General features: G+C 39.8%; 1 protein-coding gene and 1 long non-coding RNA gene across 2 annotated transcripts; one reads left to right on the top strand and one right to left on the bottom strand.

The window, feature by feature from the left end:
- The first annotated feature begins 11,399 nt into the window (after positions 1 to 11,399).
- On the top strand, positions 11,400 to 13,080 carry LOC122032156. Its single transcript, XR_006125974.1, has 3 exons — positions 11,400 to 11,714; positions 12,359 to 12,448; positions 12,940 to 13,080. It is a non-coding gene; the product is annotated as an uncharacterized LOC122032156 (long non-coding RNA).
- A 3,713-nt stretch (positions 13,081 to 16,793) lies between these two features.
- Positions 16,794 to 17,701, bottom strand: LOC122032291. The gene is made up of 2 exons (XM_042591572.1): positions 17,526 to 17,701; positions 16,794 to 17,414 (listed from the first exon to the last, which is right to left on the bottom strand). Exons 1-2 carry the CDS (start codon positions 17,565 to 17,567, stop codon positions 17,124 to 17,126), a joined length of 333 nt encoding a protein of 110 aa, XP_042447506.1. The 5' UTR covers positions 17,568 to 17,701; the 3' UTR covers positions 16,794 to 17,123.
- Positions 17,702 to 18,110: the final 409 nt, after the last annotated feature.

The raw sequence follows: 18,110 nt of genomic DNA, 5'->3' as shown, positions 1-18,110 counted from the left end.
TCAGTTTTGAAAACTAGACTTTTCAAACTTAGTTTTGGAATTTTGGTTTTGAAAACTTATGTTTAAGTAGCATTTCAAAGTTGAAACTTGTTTTGGACCTTATAGACGTATGTTTGAAAATTAACCTATCTAAACTTAGCATTTTTTTTAAAAACTAAAAGCTAATGCTTTAAACAAAATTTCAAAACTTTATACTCCCCCAAGTCAATTTGATCTTCTCTTGGATTTAAAAAACACAGTTATTGTTCAAGGTATTATTGTTTTCGGTATTTCTCACTGTGTATCTTTACCCTTGTTTTTTGATGAATGCCAAAGGGGGAGGGTTAGGTTGGTTAAGTTAGAGCAACTTAATGCAAACTTGAAAAACTAACTTAAACCTTAAAAATCATGCTTGATTCTTGCATATTTTTTATCACTAACTTAACCAGGTTGTCATTCCATCAAAAAGGGGGAGATTGTTGGTGCGGTTAGCACTAACGGTCTAACTCAGGTTTTGATGAATGACAAATCAGGTTAAGTTAGGTTTGTTGTTGTCTGACACTTTTATCAAGTGTGCAGGAAAAGTCCAGCTAGGTCGACGGGCTGACCGGATAGCTGGCGAGAAGTCCAAGCGGGTCGACGGGCTGACCGGACGCTTGGCGAGAAGTCCAGCTAGGTCGACGGGCTGACCGGATAGCTGGCGAGAAGTCCAAGCGGGTCGACGGGCTGACCGGACGCTTGGCGAGAAGTCCAGACGGGTCAACGGGCTGACCGGACGTCTGGCAGGTAAGTGAGGTAAGTCACTGGAGGGGAGTGACTGCGAGGACGCGTTCCCGGGTAGGGAACATTAGGCGTCGATCCGGCTTAGATCCATTTCGGATATCTGAGTCGAGATCGTGACTAGATTCCGGTCTCGGAAAGACGGAATCTAAGTCATACTTTGCTCATCTATAAAACTGTGCTAACATTCTTTGCTGCAGGGTACATTTGCCTCGGACTAACCTTTTCTTGCAGGAGAAGGACTTTCTGGAGAAGAGGGGTCCGGGCGCCCGGAAGGGATCCGGGCGCCCGGAAGGCAAATTTCATCCAGCCGAGTCGTCGCCACGTGGAGCATCATGGTTTGTGCAGCTACGTCACGTTCCAGGCGCCCGGAAGGGATCCAGGCGCCCGGGACAGCATATAAAAGAAGCCCCAGGCAGGAGCTTCAAAATAATCATTACTGAGAACTCTTCGACTGCTGGTCCTGCTGCTCCACGTTCCTGCGACGCTAACAAAGCTCCGACAAAGTGCTTCTTCGTCTTTTTGGTTAATTTCCTTGTCGGTATTACTTTGTTTCATTAGCATTCCTTGTACTCATTTTGTAATTATATTCGAATTGCTAGTGATTGCCCAACGAAAGTGGTCAAGGACCACGGGCCTTCGAGTAGGAGTCGTCACAGGCTCCGAACGAAGTAAAAACAACTGTGTCTACTTTTCTTTTCCGCTGCGCTTATACTCGATATTTTCAAATCGATATTCACCCCCCCTCTATCGAACCTATCGGTCTTACACCGGGGACCGATCAGAGCTCCCTCTGATCGGTCCAGGGACCGATCAGCACCCTTTTCTCCCGAACTTCTTGCCTTCTGATCGTTGTTTCCTGATCGGTCTACAGACCGATCAGATAACACTCAGTAGGCTACTGTTTGGTTACTGATCGGTCACCAGACCGATCCAGATACCCAGTGTATCACTGGATCGATCCACTGATCGATCCAGAGCTTGGTTTTTGCCCAAACCAAGTCCCAAGCCTTCCAAACCAACATCCGGTCAACCTTGACCTGTTGGTACATCATGCTTAGCATCCGGTCACTCCCTTGACCTGCTAAGACTCCCCACCAAGTGTCCGGTCAATCCCTTTGTCCCACTTGACCTTCTCAACACCAGATATCCGATCATCCTTGATCCATCTAGATTTTTCCTTGCCCGGCTTCACTCACCAGGACTTTCACCTAGCTTCACTCACTAGGGTTTTCACCTGTCTTCACTCACCAGGATTTCCAATCTACCCGGCTTCACTCACCAGGACTTTCCCACTGCCTGGCTTCACTCACCAGGACTTTCCCACTGCCTGGCTTCACTCACCAGGACTTATCCGTCTGCCTGGCTTCACTCACCAGGACTTTCCACATCCGGTCCAGAGAACGAGCTACCGAGCCCTCTCTGACCACAGTTCGGAGAACGAGCTACCGAGCCCTCACCGACTTCCACTTCCGGTCCAGAGAACGAGCTGTTGGTGCGGTTAGCACTAACGGTCTAACTCAGGTTTTGATGAATGACAAATCAGGTTAACTTAGGTTTGTTGTTGTCTGACACTTTTATCAAGTGTGCAGGAAAAGTCCAGCTAGGTCGACGGGCTGACCGGATAGCTGGCGAGAAGTCCAAGCGGGTCGACGGGCTGACCGGACGCTTGGCGAGAAGTCCAGCTAGGTCGACGGGCTGACCGGATAGCTGGCGAGAAGTCCAGCTAGGTCGACGGGCTGACCGGATAGCTGGCGAGAAGTCCAAGCGGGTCGACGGGCTGACCGGACGCTTGGCGAGAAGTCCAGACGGGTCAACGGGCTGACCGGACGTCTGGCAGGTAAGTGAGGTAAGTCACTGGAGGGGAGTGACTGCGAGGACGCGTTCCCGGGTAGGGAACATTAGGCGTCGATCCGGCTTAGATCCATTTCGGATATCTGAGTCGAGATCGTGACTAGATTCCGGTCTCGGAAAGACGGAATCTAAGTCATACTTTGCTCATCTATAAAACTGTGCTAACACTCTTTGCTGCAGGGTACTTTTGCCTCGGACTAACCTTTTCTTGCAGGAGAAGGACTTTCTGGAGAAGAGGGGTCCGGGCGCCCGGAGGTCAGGGCGGAAGGCAAATTTCATCCAGCCGAGTCGTCGCCACGTGGAGCATCATGGTTTGTGCAGCTACGTCACGTTCCAGACGCCCGGAAGGGATCCAGGCGCCCGGGACAGCATATAAAAGAAGCCCCAGGCAGGAGCTTCAGAACAATCATTACTGAGAACTCTTCGACTGCTGGTCCTGCTGCTCCACGTTCCTGCGACGCTAACAAAGCTCCGACAAAGTACTTCTTCGTCTTTTTGGTTAATTTCCTTGTCGGTATTACTTTGTTTCATTAGCATTCCTTGTACTCATTTTGTAATTATATTCGAATTGCTAGTGATTGCCCAACGAAAGTGGTCAAGGACCACGGGCCTTCGAGTAGGTCACAGGCTTCGAACGAAGTAAAACAACTGTGTCTATTTTTTCCGCCGCGCTTATACTCGATATTTTCGAATCGATATTCACCCCTCTATCGAACCTATCGGTCTTACAAGTGGTATCAGAGTAGGCGCCTCGATTTGGTGCAACCACCAATCGAGTGGGTGAAATATTTTTCAATTCCAAACTGATATTATTATCTTTTGGAAGATTTTTACACTTAGAGTTCTTTTTTCCGATGTGCTAATCCAAGACGAAGTCTTGGGATTTCCTTTTCCAGTTAATTTAGTGTGTGCAGGATAAGATGTCTCAACAAGAAGGCTTCAACAGTTCGTCCTCCCTATTCAACGGGGATGACTTTTCGTACTGGAAGAGAAGAATGGAGGTCTACATGAAGACAGACTACGACCAATGGATGAGCGTCACAAAGGCTTATAAAATTCCAGTAGACAACTCCGGAAAATAATAGACCTGAAGAATGGACAAATGATTTAAAGAAAAAGGCATCAATTGAAAACAAAGCCATCAACACTCTACATTGCGGAGTAACACGAGAAGAACTGAACCGGGTCGGACCGCATGAAAACGCTAAGGAGCTCTGGGATAAACTGATCGAGCTGCACGAAGGAACAAGCGACGCGAAGGTAACAAAAAGAGATTTGCTGTTAAATAAAATTTTTAATATAAAAATGCAGGAAGGAGAAACGACAAGTCAGCTCCACGCGAGGGTCAAAGATATCCTCAACGGTCTCCACGCGATAGGACACCAAATGGAGAACCGAGACTTAATAAGGTACGCGTTAAATGCTTTTCCGCGAAATAATTTGTGGGCATCAATTGTAGATGCCTACAAAATTTCAAAAAATTTATCTAAATTAAAATTGGATGAACTCTTCTGTGAATTAGAACTTCATGAGCAAACTAACGCCGGGGTTGAGAAAGGTGTAGCTTTATTCGCAGGTTCATCTAAAGAAAAGAAGAACAAACCTGAATCTGAAGAAGATTCCGATCAAGACTCTGAAGACGAAGAACACCTGGTGAACCTGGTAAGGAAAATGTTCACCAGGAAAAAGAGAAACTTCAGCAAACAGGATCTTCAGAAGATCAGTTCGCCAGCCGACTCAAGAAATGTCACATGTTTCGGATGTAACAAAAAGGGGCACTACAAGAACGAATGCCCAAGATTGAAACTTGACAAACCAAAGTCAACAAAGAAGAAAGCCCTCAAAGCAACATGGGACGATTCCTCCTCAGACGAATCGGAGGGAGAAAGGCAAAAGCACCAAAGTCACCTCGCGCTGATGGCTCGCGAAGCTGAAACGGAAGACGAATCAGAGGAATCGGAAGACGGGTCCGAACCCGAATCAAGCCACGAGTCCGCACTCGTTTCCAAAGGTTCCGAAGAGGTATACCTAAACTTAAATCGTAAATTCTTTAGAATTATCTCGTGTTTAAATAAAAAATTAGTTAAATTGGAAAATGAAAATAAATCACTTCTTGAAGAAAATCAAAACCTCAAGGAACAATTAAAAAATTCGAATCCAACTCAAGACCGAACACTTGAGGAGGAGAATTTATCTTTAAAATGTGAAATTAATAAGTTAAAAGAATTGTTGGAAAAATTCACAACAAGATCTAAAAATTTAGATTTAATTCTAAATAACCAAAAGGCATGCTATAATAAAACCGGACTTGGATATAAGTCAAAATCAAACAAAACCTTTAAATCATTATTAACCCAACACAAAGTAACTAAACAAGCTTGGGTCCCGAAAGCGTGCTTAACCACGCAAGTAGGACCTAATCAATTCTATATACCTAAAGATAAAATACATTATATAAACTTGAATAAATCAGATCAAAAACTAAAAAATAAATTTAACTTGAAATCAAAATTCAAAACTCAACAAAATTTAGACTATCACCAAATTGATTATAACTATAAAAAGAATCGACACAAACCCAAAATCTAAATTAGTGGGCAATAATTCAGGGGGAGGCTCCAGAATAGCTGGCACCTCCAAAACTAACATACCCGACAGGGTAACCCAAAACAAACTAACCCGACAGGGTAATTAGGATTAGTTAAAAAGAGACCGAGGTTAACTTGACTCATGGTACTGGTGAAGTTTTTGGATGATAGTACGTTAGGGAAGCTTGGGCATCGCATGTCTAGAAAGATATGGCTTCGATCTGGTGCATTTGGCCAAGTGGAACTGACCGAAGCTACCCTTAAACGAATCCTAACCAGTTAGACCAAGATTTAGTACTAAGTTCCGTGGATAGGACTATTCGGAAAACTTCGAAAGGTTGGTTACTTCTAATGATGTCCCTGTGACTCACCAAGCTTAGAAGTTTATCCAAAGAATGCCTATTTGTGGAAACCAAAACTAAATCTGAATCTAACACAAGTTAAACCAAAAGTCTATAATCAAACCAATTTCATCTCACAAAATCATAGGATTCCCTGAATGATAATATAGATCGGGTGAGATAAATTAGGCTTATTTTAATTTTAAACTTAAAAATTAATTTCAAAAATTTTAATTTTAAACTTAAAAAATTAATTTCAAAAATTTTAATTTTAAACTTAAAAATTAATTTCAAAAATTTTAATTTTAAACTTAAAAATTAATTTCAAAAATTTTAATTTTAAACTTAAAAATTAATTTCAAAATTTTAATTTTAAAACCTAAAAATTAATTTCAAAATTTTAAACTTAAAAATTAATTTCAAAAATTTTAGTTTTAAACTTAAAAATTAATTTTAAAAGAAACTTAAATTAATCTCAAAATTTAATTTGAAACTTAAGTTTTCAAAATCTTACTTAATAATAAAAAAAAAAAAAAAAAAGGTCAAAAACCAGGGGCGGGCGCCCCTGGTATTCTCCTCGGGGGCGCCCGGAAGGGGTCCCGGGCGCCCGGAGTGCCCTATAAATAAGGGGCAGCAGGCGCCCCCAACCTCTGCCCCACTCATTCTCACTTTTGCCAAGGTTCACTTTGAACCTCAGTGCGAAAGTACTCTAAATTAAATTTTCGTGCGGTGAAGACGCTGTTGCGATTCAACCGAGGTCGTCAAATCTATATTTTTTCGATGGCTCCTCGGTAAAATATTCTTCCCCTCTCTAAAATAATTTTTTTTGTTGTCTTCTAAATTTTTTTTATATTCTTTATATACAGTAAGAAACGAACAAATACTGGTGCTGGACCCTCCAATGCTAGTACAGACCCTAGGTTTCCCACAGACGAACATAGGATTAAATTTGAGTCCACCATCTATAAGGCCATTAGGACTACCTGCATAGATAGAGCCTTCTTCCTAAGGTCATGTCCCTCTGCCTTAGAGGTTATAGGCCACTACAATTTAAGGAACCTTGTAGAATGTACCAGTCCAATAAACATAAGTCTATGTGCCGAATTTTGCAATAACTTAGTAAAAATAGATGACTTCACCTATACCACTAGGGCAGCAGGCACTGATATCGTATTTTCCCCTACGACTATTAGAGAGTTTTTAGAGTTGCGTCCTTCTACTTGCCCCTTTTTGTGCTATCCTCCGAGGGATCTACCGTTCGACGATCCCTACTCACATATTACTCTCGATACGATGTATTCGTATTTTTTTGGGGGAGAGAGAGATCCCACTGTAACACAGTTTCGGTCAGTAGAACTTAGAGTCCATGACTACGCTCTTTATAGGGTTGTAGTTCTTTGTATTTTACCACTGACCACTCGGGACATCGCTGTGATGCGCCCATTCCATTCATTCCTACTTTATGCCCTGATTCATAGGTTGGAGATTGACATTAGCCTACATATCTTCTCCACCATCACTTACGCAGCCGGATACGTGACTGACAGTCGAGTCCATATGTCATTTGGTCACATTCTGACAGCCTATATGTCCTCACTGCACATTGATGTCACTAGAGGAGACGTTGCCCATATGACCGAGTTCGATGTTATATCCTCTCGGAACTTCTCCTTAGCCGACATTCACGTAGATAGAGATGACGGGACTATGACTTGGCGGAGGGGGGCACAGCACCAGCCCGATCCAGACGCACAGATGGACGAGTTCATGCTCGCACTATTTCCGGAGGAAGCCGCACCGGCTCCACCACCACCCCCAGCTCGAGCACCACGACACGCTTCCTGCACTCTAGCCGACCGTATGACCGGACTAGAGAGAGCCATGGCGAGTCTCCAGCAGGAGAACTCCGATTTTCATCGGGACATGCGGCGAGAGGTTGCCGAGTTACGAGCTGCCGGGGACACCCGCCACACTGAGCTGATGACACTTCTTCGATCCTTGGGGTCTGGACCACCCTCTTCATCATCTCAGTAACTTTAGTGATGACCTACTTCTGTAGCTACACTATTTGTAAAATATTTTTGGAGTTATCTAGTGATATTTCAAACTTACATTGAATATGTTCTTACTCAATAGACTAGGAAATTAAAAAACAAAAAAAAACAAAAACAAAAAAAAAAAATTCAAAAAATGATTTTATCAACTTGTAGGCTAAACTTGTTTGATTTCAAAATTTCCATTTTTAGACTTTCAAAAACAGTTTTGGCCTTAGACTAGTCTTACATCCTTAGAAAGCATGTACCCATAGGTTTAGTTCTTGAGCATCTCACCAACACCGTAGGTTTACCTTGCTTGTGGTTGATAAACATAGAAAGGGGTGAGATGCATAGGCCATCTGTCTGGACCTAAGATGCTTATTTCAGTGCATCAGTATCAGTCTGGACGTTAAATACAATTCAAATATTAATCAGATTAAAGTTCATCAGTCAAATCAAACACTGACTGATTATAATTAACTTAATCTGACTAACCAAGTGAAAGCTACTATTTTCTAATAGTTAGTTAGTACCTAATTGGTTAGACAGCTGGTTAGATATCAAATTCAGGGGGAGAAATAAACTACTTTAGTTTTCCAAATTGAATTTTCAACTTAATTTTTAAAATCAAAGTTTAAAAATAATTTGTTTAAAATTGTGAAATTTTTAATCTCACAAACTTTTTACCTATTCTTTGAAAACTGAACTTTTCAAGTAAAGATTTAAACTTAATCTTACTTTAAAAAAAAAAAAAAATTGTCCTGAGTCTATTTCTTAAAAATTTGATTTTACTTAACTTTGACAATTTAATTTGAAAGATAAATTTTACAAAGTTTAGTTTACAAACTAAGCTTCTCAAAATTATTTTCCTTGATTTTGAAAATTGAATCTTGTACACTTAGTGTTGAAAAATAAATTTCAATCAGTTTTGAAAACTAGACTTTTCAAACTTAGTTTTGGAATTTTGGTTTTGAAAACTTATGTTTAAGTAGCATTTCAAAGTTGAAACTTGTTTTGGACCTTATAGACGTATGTTTGAAAATTAACCTATCTAAACTTAGCATTTTTTAAAAAACTAAAAGCTAATGCTTTAAACAAAATTTCAAAACTTTATACTCCCCCAAGTCAATTTGATCTTCTCTTGGATTTAAAAACACAGTTATTGTTCAAGGTATTATTGTTTTCGGTATTTCTCACTGTGTATCTTTACCCTTGTTTTTTGATGAATGCCAAAGGGGGAGGGTTAGGTTGGTTAAGTTAGAGCAACTTAATGCAAACTTGAAAAACTAACTTAAACCTTAAAAATCATGCTTGATTCTTGCATATTTTTTATCACTAACTTAACCAGGTTGTCATTCCATCAAAAAGGGGGAGATTGTTGGTGCGGTTAGCACTAACGGTCTAACTCAGGTTTTGATGAATGACAAATCAGGTTAAGTTAGGTTTGTTGTTGTCTGACACTTTTATCAAGTGTGCAGGAAAAGTCCAGCTAGGTCGACGGGTTGACCGGATAGCTGGCGAGAAGTCCAAGCGGGTCGACGGGCTGACCGGACGCTTGGCGAGAAGTCCAGCTAGGTTGACGGGCTGACCGGTTGGCGAGAAGTCCACTAGGTCGACGGGCTGACCGGATAGGTGGCGAGAAGTCCAAGCGGTCGACGGGCTGACCGGACGCTGGGCGAAGACAGGTCAACGGGCTGACCGGACGTCTGGCGGTAAGTGAGGTAAGTCACCGGAGGGGAGTGACTAGGACGCGTTTCCGGGTAGGGAACATTAGGCGTCGATCCGCTTAGATCCATTTAGGATATCTGAGTCGAGATCGTGACTAGATTCCGGTCTCGGAAAGACGGAATCTAAGTCATACTTTGCTCATCTATAAAACTGTGCTAACATTCTTTGCTGCAGGGTACATTTGCCTCGGACTAACCTTTTCTTGCAGGAGGACTTTCTGGAGAAGAGGGGTCCGGGCGCCCGGAAGGCAAATTTCATCCAGCCGAGTCGTCGCCACGTGGAGCATCATGGTTTGTGCAGCTACGTCACGTTCCAGGCGCCCGGAAGGGATCCAGGCGCCCGGGACAGCATATAAAAGAAGCCCCAGGCAGGAGCTTCAAAATCATCATTACTGAGAACTCTTCGACTGCTGGTCCTGCTGCTCCACGTTCCTGCGACGCTAACAAAGCTCCGACAAAGTGCTTCTTCGTCTTTTTGGTTAATTTCCTTGTCGGTATTACTTTGTTTCATTAGCATTCCTTGTACTCATTTTGTAATTATATTCGAATTGCTAGTGATTGCCCAACGAAAGTGGTCAAGGACCACGGGCCTTCGAGTAGGAGTCGTCACAGGCTCCGAACGAAGTAAAAACAACTGTGTCTACTTTTCTTTTCCGCTGCGCTTATACTCGATATTTTCGAATCGATATTCACCCCCCCTCTATCGAACCTATCGGTCTTACACGAGCTACCGAGCCCTCTCTGACCTAGTCCGGAGAACGAGCTACCGAGCCCTCTCCGACTTCCACTTGCCAAGTTCCCATACTTGGACTTCTCCGTGCCAAGTCTCCATACTTGGACTTTCTCCCGTGCCAAGCTCTCTGCTTGGACTTTTCCCGTGCCAAGCTCCCTGCTTGGACTTTTCCCGTGCCAAGCTCCCTGCTTGGACTTTTCCGAGTCAGGTCAACTCACCTCGGGTCAACCAGGTCAACCTTGACCAAGGGTTGCACCCACAACCTCCCAAGTTTCTGTTCTTGTCAAACATCAAGATACAACTTGAGTCAGGTCAATTCGAGTCAGGTCAACCAGGTCAACCTTGACCTAAGGTTGCACCAACAATCTCCCATCAAAATACAACTCTTTTGTTCTTGTCAAACATCAAAATACAACTCGAGTCAGGTCAACTCGAGTCGGGTCAACCAGGTCAACCTTGACCTAAGGTTGCACCAACACAAGTCACTACTAGCTCCAAACCCAAAGCAAAGACATTCAAGTGAGACAAGATCCATATTATACCTCATCACTACAAGAAAATTGGGATTCTACAATACTTAAACGACAACGTTTTTTTTAAAAAACGTTGTCTTTTTTTTTTTTACAACGCTTTTAATGAAAAGCGTTGTCTATTTCATTATTTTCTTATTAATAGACAACGCTTTTCTAAAAACCGTTGTCAATTAGTGATTTTTATGGGTCAAAGACAACGCTTCTTAAAAAGCGTTGTCTATTAGTCATTTTTTTTAGTGTCTACGACAACGATTTTTAAAAAGCGTTGTCTATTATCAAGTTATCATCTCAATCTTAAGTGATCTAGACCGCTTATCTCAAGATCTGACGGTTGGATCTTCATCCATCTTCATCACAATATGGACGGCCCAGATTAAAGGAGGAGAAAACTTCGTTTCCTTTTCCCCATGCGACGACACAGTGCCTTTCTGTTCGCGACATCTCCTCTCGCGCGGCTAGGGCACGCGACCTCCCACCGCCAGTCGTCTCTTCTTCCTCACCACTAGCCAGCAGCTCTTTCTTCTCTTCACTGCCGCTCAGACCCCTCTCAGGAATCGGGAAGTGCGTTGGTGAATTTCGCCGGCGATGACGACGCCCAACAACCTTCCCAACGGCTGCCACCACCAGCGCCCACACCCTCCGCCCGACCCTCGGAGGCAGCGCCACTACCTCGGCACGCCCATCGCCACCCCTTCCTCCTCTTCCTCCGCCGCCTCCTTCAAGGGTTGTTGCTGTTGCCTCTTCCTACTCCTCCTTCCTCCCTCCTCTGCCATCGCCGCCGCCTCGTCATCGCCCTCCAGACCGCCGAGGGCCTCGCACCTCCAGGTGGTCGTGCAGTACCTCCTCGTCGCCCCAGTTTCAGCTGAATCAGGATGAAAGCTGAATAGATAATGGTTGAGATGGAAAATGAAAGCTGCATGATCGGTAGCTGGCTTCCTCTAAATCCAAGCTCGAGAACCCTATTGTCAAGCTCTTGACTGAAGATTTTGGCTCTAGATCGTTACCAACTTTCTTGGTAGAGAATGGAAATTTGGGGCTTTCATGGAACCCTAGAAACCAAACGGTGGGTGTGAGCTCAAAAACAGAAGGTGAGGTTGGAGCCATTTTCTCTACAATATGAACCTTCTTGGGCTCAAAAACGAGGTGGTTCTTTCTTCTCTTCTCTCCATTTTCTCTACAATATGAACCTTCTTCTGTTCTCGCATGATCCTTCTTCTGTTCTCGCATCTGATTGCTTTAAATTTGCATTTTAATTTCTATTTGGCTCACTTTTAGTCATCATCTGTTCAGGAGTCGAGGAAAGTCTTCAAGTATAAACAAAAAGGAACAAAAAAAAAATCATGGATTATACTTGCTCCAAAACATGTTTGTGTGTGTGTGTATGCATGTCAGTATTTTACAATTCTACTAATAGCTTTTGCTGATCGGACTTTGCATTGTTAATCAATCTTCTCCCATCTCAACTTCTGTGATTGCCAAAATGCCTTCAATAAGCATTTGCTATGCACTAAGCAGAGGTGTTTATTTGCTTCAATAACCTTTCCAGGCAGAAAACTACATACTTGAGGTCGTGGGAACTGATGTCTCCATTTTGATTCAGCAATTTCAATTGATAGTTGTTCATGCTTTATTTAACCATTTGCAGCAAATTTGTTGTAATAACTAAGAACTAAGATCAAATTTTGATCGTGAGTCCGTGACACAAAGAAGAATTAGGACTAACATCATGATTATATCTTTCTTTTTTATTTTCCGAGTGTAAACATGGATGAATTCTACTGTTTCAGTGTCCAATTCCAATCAAAAGTGCAATCCTACAAAGTTTGTGACAGGGGACTGTGGTGGATCTACCAGCAAATATCGCACTCTTATTGCTGGTAATTTTCCTTGTTTCTGCTAGCTTATGTAGTGTTGCGTTACTGGTGGTAGTGTTGTGTTACTGATTGAAGGGGATGTTCATTATTTTTAAATAATATAATCTGTAGATGTATCTTACTGTTGCTTTTTCAATAGATGAGGACTACTTATTATCTTGTCAAACATTTGATAATGAGAAAGAATTTCAGTAATGCGAGAAGAATATATCTATGTGATTTATAGTATTAATATGTCTGTTAAAGAAATGTAGCCAATAAAATATAAAACCAATCCAAGATATCATTCTAGGTTCTATGTATAGAATCATGTGTGGCTTTGGTTGTCTTTTTTCTTGCTCACTAATTTACCTGCCAAAGATCCATTTCTTTCTTCTGTCTTTCTCAATCCAAATTTTCTCATTGCTGTATGGTGTGAACTGTGACATTTGTTTTCAACTTTAAGAGTGAAAATTTCTTTTGCATAATACTGATGGTATTGTTTTCTGTGGCAGATACACAGTGGTAGGTGTTTTGTCCAAGTCTCAAGCCAACAATCCTTTTTGATCAGTATATCTAGTAGAAGTAAGCATGCAGATCGTTGTCTTTGAGGCCGACTAGCTATTTTGTGCTTTTTTTTGTTTTAAATTCGAATGTCACTATCTACTTTGAAACAGAACTATTTAGTCTTTTGTGTATAGTTGAATTCTCCTGTAAATACTAATACTTTGTAATTGAATTATATTGTTTTGGTACGAGTTTGAAATCATTAGTTGAGCTAATTAATGTTATTTTATATGTCAAATTCAAATCTAGACATGGTAAACGAAAATTAATAGTTTTGTAAATATAAAAAAAATGATTTTGTAAATAGATTTTTTTTTAATTTTTATTTTAAAAAGACAACACTTTTAAAGCGTTGCACAAGTGTTGTCTTTGCCAAAAACAACAACGCTTTTAAAGCGTTGTAAAGATGATATTTTTGCAAAAAATACACAACGCTTTTAAAGCGTTGTCTTCGCTACAAACGACAACGCTTTAAAAGCGTTATCGTTGAGCAGACTTTTAACAACAGTACCTTTAACAACGCTTTTTCAGGCACAAAGACAACGTTTTAAAAGCGTTGTCTATTAGCTTTTTTCTTGTAGTGCATCTTGAATTAGCTTTAGCTAATCGTCCAAGACTTATATAATTTAGGTAGGTAATGTATACCAATTGGACAAGGTCTATATTATACCTCATCCTAAGTTAGCTTTGGCTAATCACCCAAGACTTGTATAATTTAGGTAGATAACGTTTACTAATTATATCATATGTAACTCTTGTAGAGTTAGGTGAACAAAGCAATTTATTTGTTTTTCTCATCTCATGAAATTTATACTATAACTCATCTTGAGTTAGCTTTGACTAATCGTCCGAAACTAGTATAATTGAATTATATCGTATGGGATATACCTCCAATTTCTTAATCCAATTGAGGTAACTTCGTAAAGTCGCACCCAAAGTCCAATAGTCGGGCATCACATTTGTCTTGTCTCACTCTACCAAGATAAATTAAGTCACTTTACTTTGGTAAAACCTAACTACAATTGATCAAGGTAGTAGTGAGTACCAAACTTTGATAGGCATATTAAAATGGCCTAATTACAATTAAACTATAGAATCGTTGTACTATAGGGGGTGAATAGCGCTCGTGGTTTACACGTTCATTTAAAAACTTTTGAGAGACAAACACAGCGAAATAAAGACAGAAAGAAACAATGCTAACGAATCCTGTTTTACTTGGTTCGGAACCTGTGGCGACTCCTACTCCGAGGCCCGCATGTGAGAATACTTTCATTGGGCAATCACTAGTTAATCGCAAAGTTACAAAAAGCAAATTACAATTTAGAACACGTAATTTTTGGAAATTTAAACAATACCGATGCCTTTAGAAACGAATCTTGAACATATAAGATTTCTTCCTCGAAATACTTAATTTCAAGCTGCTGTGAAGCTCGTCTTGGAATGCTATAATGCCTAACTTGGAGTTCAATTTAAACTTTTTGAGAAAAGTTTTTCCTAGCCAACTCAAACTAGTGGCTCTATTCTCACTGTGCCAAAATCATCCTTTGTGTTCTGATTTGAAAGTCTTTATCTGCCAACAACTATCACGACCCATTGGTGACACATGAATCATCCAATCACAACCTTCATCTTGCACCGACCCCTAAGCCTCTTCTTATCAACTTTAACAAACTTAACAGTCTTTCCCTGTCTAATGCAATGACTTTCAATTGAAAATTTAGCCTCATTTTTTGAGCTAAAAGTCATTCCAACTTTCAAGTTAGGGTTCTTGCATCCTTGATTGGTTCGAACAGTGAAAATTTCTGGGATTAATATCACCATCATCAGAATCCAAATTACTGTATAAGTCATTACTATCAACAAAATTATGATCACCTTCTTCATTCTGCATCTCAGCTAAAACCTTCTTAGGAATTCATTGATAATCAACCATCACCATATCATTCAACATTCCCACGTCATGATCGACATGACTATCAAAAGTCCTATCATCTTCCTCAAACTCATAGTCACTATCATGAAACTCTTCTTCTTTCTCATAATCATCATTATCCTCTAATCCACTTCCTTCCTTTTCTGAACATGTTTCACCATTGCTAGCAATCTCATCATCACATTCATATGCTATATATATCTCCACTTTGGTTAATTGGGATGTTATCTTTAATTGTCGATACATTTGCATCATTCCCCAAATATCTATCCTTGCTCGAATTAGGCCCTATTTTGTGCCAAAATAGAGGAACCTCTATCTCTTTGAAACATAATTCCTTGACAAATAAATACAAATGAAGTATTTTCAGTTTATTTGCATCCATCCAGTCATAATATTCAATGTTTCCCCCAACATATTCTTTCAATGCACTTGTGCCCTTCATTTTTCCGTTATAATATAGTTCAAACTAAAGAATGAATCATCTCCAATGTTACCTGTAAATAAATACAAAAATTCAGAGGTTTGGTCCAACAAATAGTTAAATAAAATAGTTGTATATAGTTCATCAATAATTAAACAATAAAGATAACTTCTTTTTATCAAAGAAGTATAAATATCATAGTCCGGGGTGCAACTCAAGCTTCTTAGTTTCTCTAAGGATCAATAGAAGGAGCTTTTCTTTACTTTAAACTACAAAGAATAACAAAATCAGTGTCAAATAACCAATAAACAAATGATCTAGCTACAAAATAATTAAGACAAAGTTACCTGTATTTCAAAATTATCCTATCATAATTTTTTAAACTACCCATTATTTGAATTAAGAAAATACCAATTTAGTAAATTAATAAATGTTTCAATAAATGTTCAACACAATATGTTTTAGAAAAATTATTGTAAAAAATCGGACCTTACTTTTCAAAATATATTGAAGGACTTTGATACAAGAAAAAATATATATATTGAAGTTAATCGCACAAAAATCTGGTCTCGCCAACGTTAAAACTGAGTAACAAAAATAAAAAAACATCAAAAAACTTACAATTAAGAAATTGCGCATCGCGCAGGAGATCAATTAATAGCCATTTTTTTTAATTTTTTTATTTTTTTAATATTTTAAATTAAAAAAATTAATATTTCCTTATATAAATTTTTAATATATTAATATATCCCCTCAACATATTACAATACTCAATAAATACTTAAATTAATTTAATTTATTTTTTTTTAAACCAAACACTATAACCTAATTGGGAAGTCTGAATCCTAAAGGTAAAATCTAAAAAAAAAAATAGCTTTGATACTATAACCCAAAGCCTGAACCCTAGAGGTAAAATCTAAAAAAAACAAATAGCTTTGATACTATAACCCAAAGCGCGAACCCTAAAGTTAAAATCTAAAAAAAAAAAGTTTTGATACTATAACACAAAGTCTAAACCCTAAATAGCTTTGATACTATAACCCAAAGTCTGAACCCTAGAGGTAAAATCTAAAAAAAAAATAGTTTTGATACTATAACCCAAAGCCTGAACCCTAGAGGTAAAATCTAAAAAAAATAATTTTGATACTATAACCCAAAGCCTGAACCCTAAATAGCTTTGATACTATAACCCAAAGCCTGAACCCTAGAAAAAAAATTTTAAAAAAATATTTTAATTATTTTTTTAATTCAAATTTTTTTTTTAAAAAAACTAAAATCAGTGATATCCTGCGCGCGCACACAGTCACACATTGTGCGGGCGCGCAGGATATCAAAAATGTATATATATATATATATATATGTAATTTTTTTTCTTCTAATTCACTAATCTTATTCATGGAGTTTGTTTATGTCCAATTTTATTTTTCAAATAAAAAAACCATGAATTAAGTTAACAGGTAACACTCATGACTTTAAATTCATGGATCTAAGGTACATGTTGGCAAAAAGACGAATACATTCGTCTCAGTACTCTCGTCAACCCGTCCAAGGTCAACACGGGTCTAAGGCACATGCAACAAGAAGAAGCATGTTAATTATTCGGATACACACCACACTATCATCTCCTTCCAAACACAACATGCACACATAATTAATTAATTAATTAACAGTACTGCTCGAGTGCTTTATGATTATTATTCTTATTCTTATTTTCTTAGGCATATATATAGTAGTGGTTCTAATCAGCCAGCCAGCCAGCCAGCCAGCCAGCTTCATTATTCAGCAGGAGCTTCCTCATCGGCTTCATCAACATCATCCACATACTTGGAATCAAGCGACTGCGAGACGACGCTAACATCACTGGCCATCGCCATAAAATTGGATCCCAAACCTTCCAGGGACAAGATTCCAACAAATTCCGGTGAACTGCCTGCGCCAATCGACGCACTGGCGAAGCCTCCGAGCGCGGTGGTAGAGTAATTATTCGTTTGACTATCCATCTTACTATCAATGGCGTTCCAGTTCGCCGAACCAAAACCACCGGCCGTATGGATTTCAGCGTACACCTGCATTAACGAACATTAAGAATCAATATTAATCTTAATTAGTTGAAAATTTATCGCTTATATATATATATATATATATATATATATATATATATATATATATATACTCACGCGATTCTGATAATTCATGCGGGATGTGTTCCAAGCCAGCATCCAATCACGGCCGGCTCCATCATTGTTCTCCCCTCTATACACGATAGCTTCTTTGGAAGGACCGATGAGCCTATCACGGACGTGAAGAAATCCAGCCCATTGCCCATTTTAAATGATTTGAGGGTAAGGAGATTGCCAAACAGCACCTTCCCAAGTGTGATTGAGAACGAATGATAGGTTTCCTCCGGTGGCATTGTAAATCATGCAGAGTGTCGAGGTTCCAGTGCCGTAAGCCTCCTTCAGGTTGTGCACAAACCGACTCACGTTCGTCGCTTTCTCGTCTGCGTTCATATACTGCAAAGCCACTCCGGCTCTGTCTCGGGCTGTGATTACAGTGATATTGGGAAAAACTAGTCTCACCGTGTCGTCCGTCACTGGATTCCCAAACACGTTGGTCGCCATGCTTAATTCTGTATCTTGACAAGAGATCGAAAATGTTTGTTTTATGTTATTGTTTTTGGGTTGCTCTGCATGCATGGATTGTGTGTATTTATAGAGGAATTAGATGCTCAATTAATTATTGTTAAACTAACGTGACAATAA

The sequence above is a fragment of the Zingiber officinale genome, chromosome 11A, assembly GCF_018446385.1.
Source record: "Zingiber officinale cultivar Zhangliang chromosome 11A, Zo_v1.1, whole genome shotgun sequence".
NCBI lineage: Eukaryota > Viridiplantae > Streptophyta > Magnoliopsida > Zingiberales > Zingiberaceae > Zingiber > Zingiber officinale.
The sequence above is the reverse complement of the archived record's forward strand: the minus strand, read 5'-3'. Positions and strand labels throughout refer to the sequence as shown.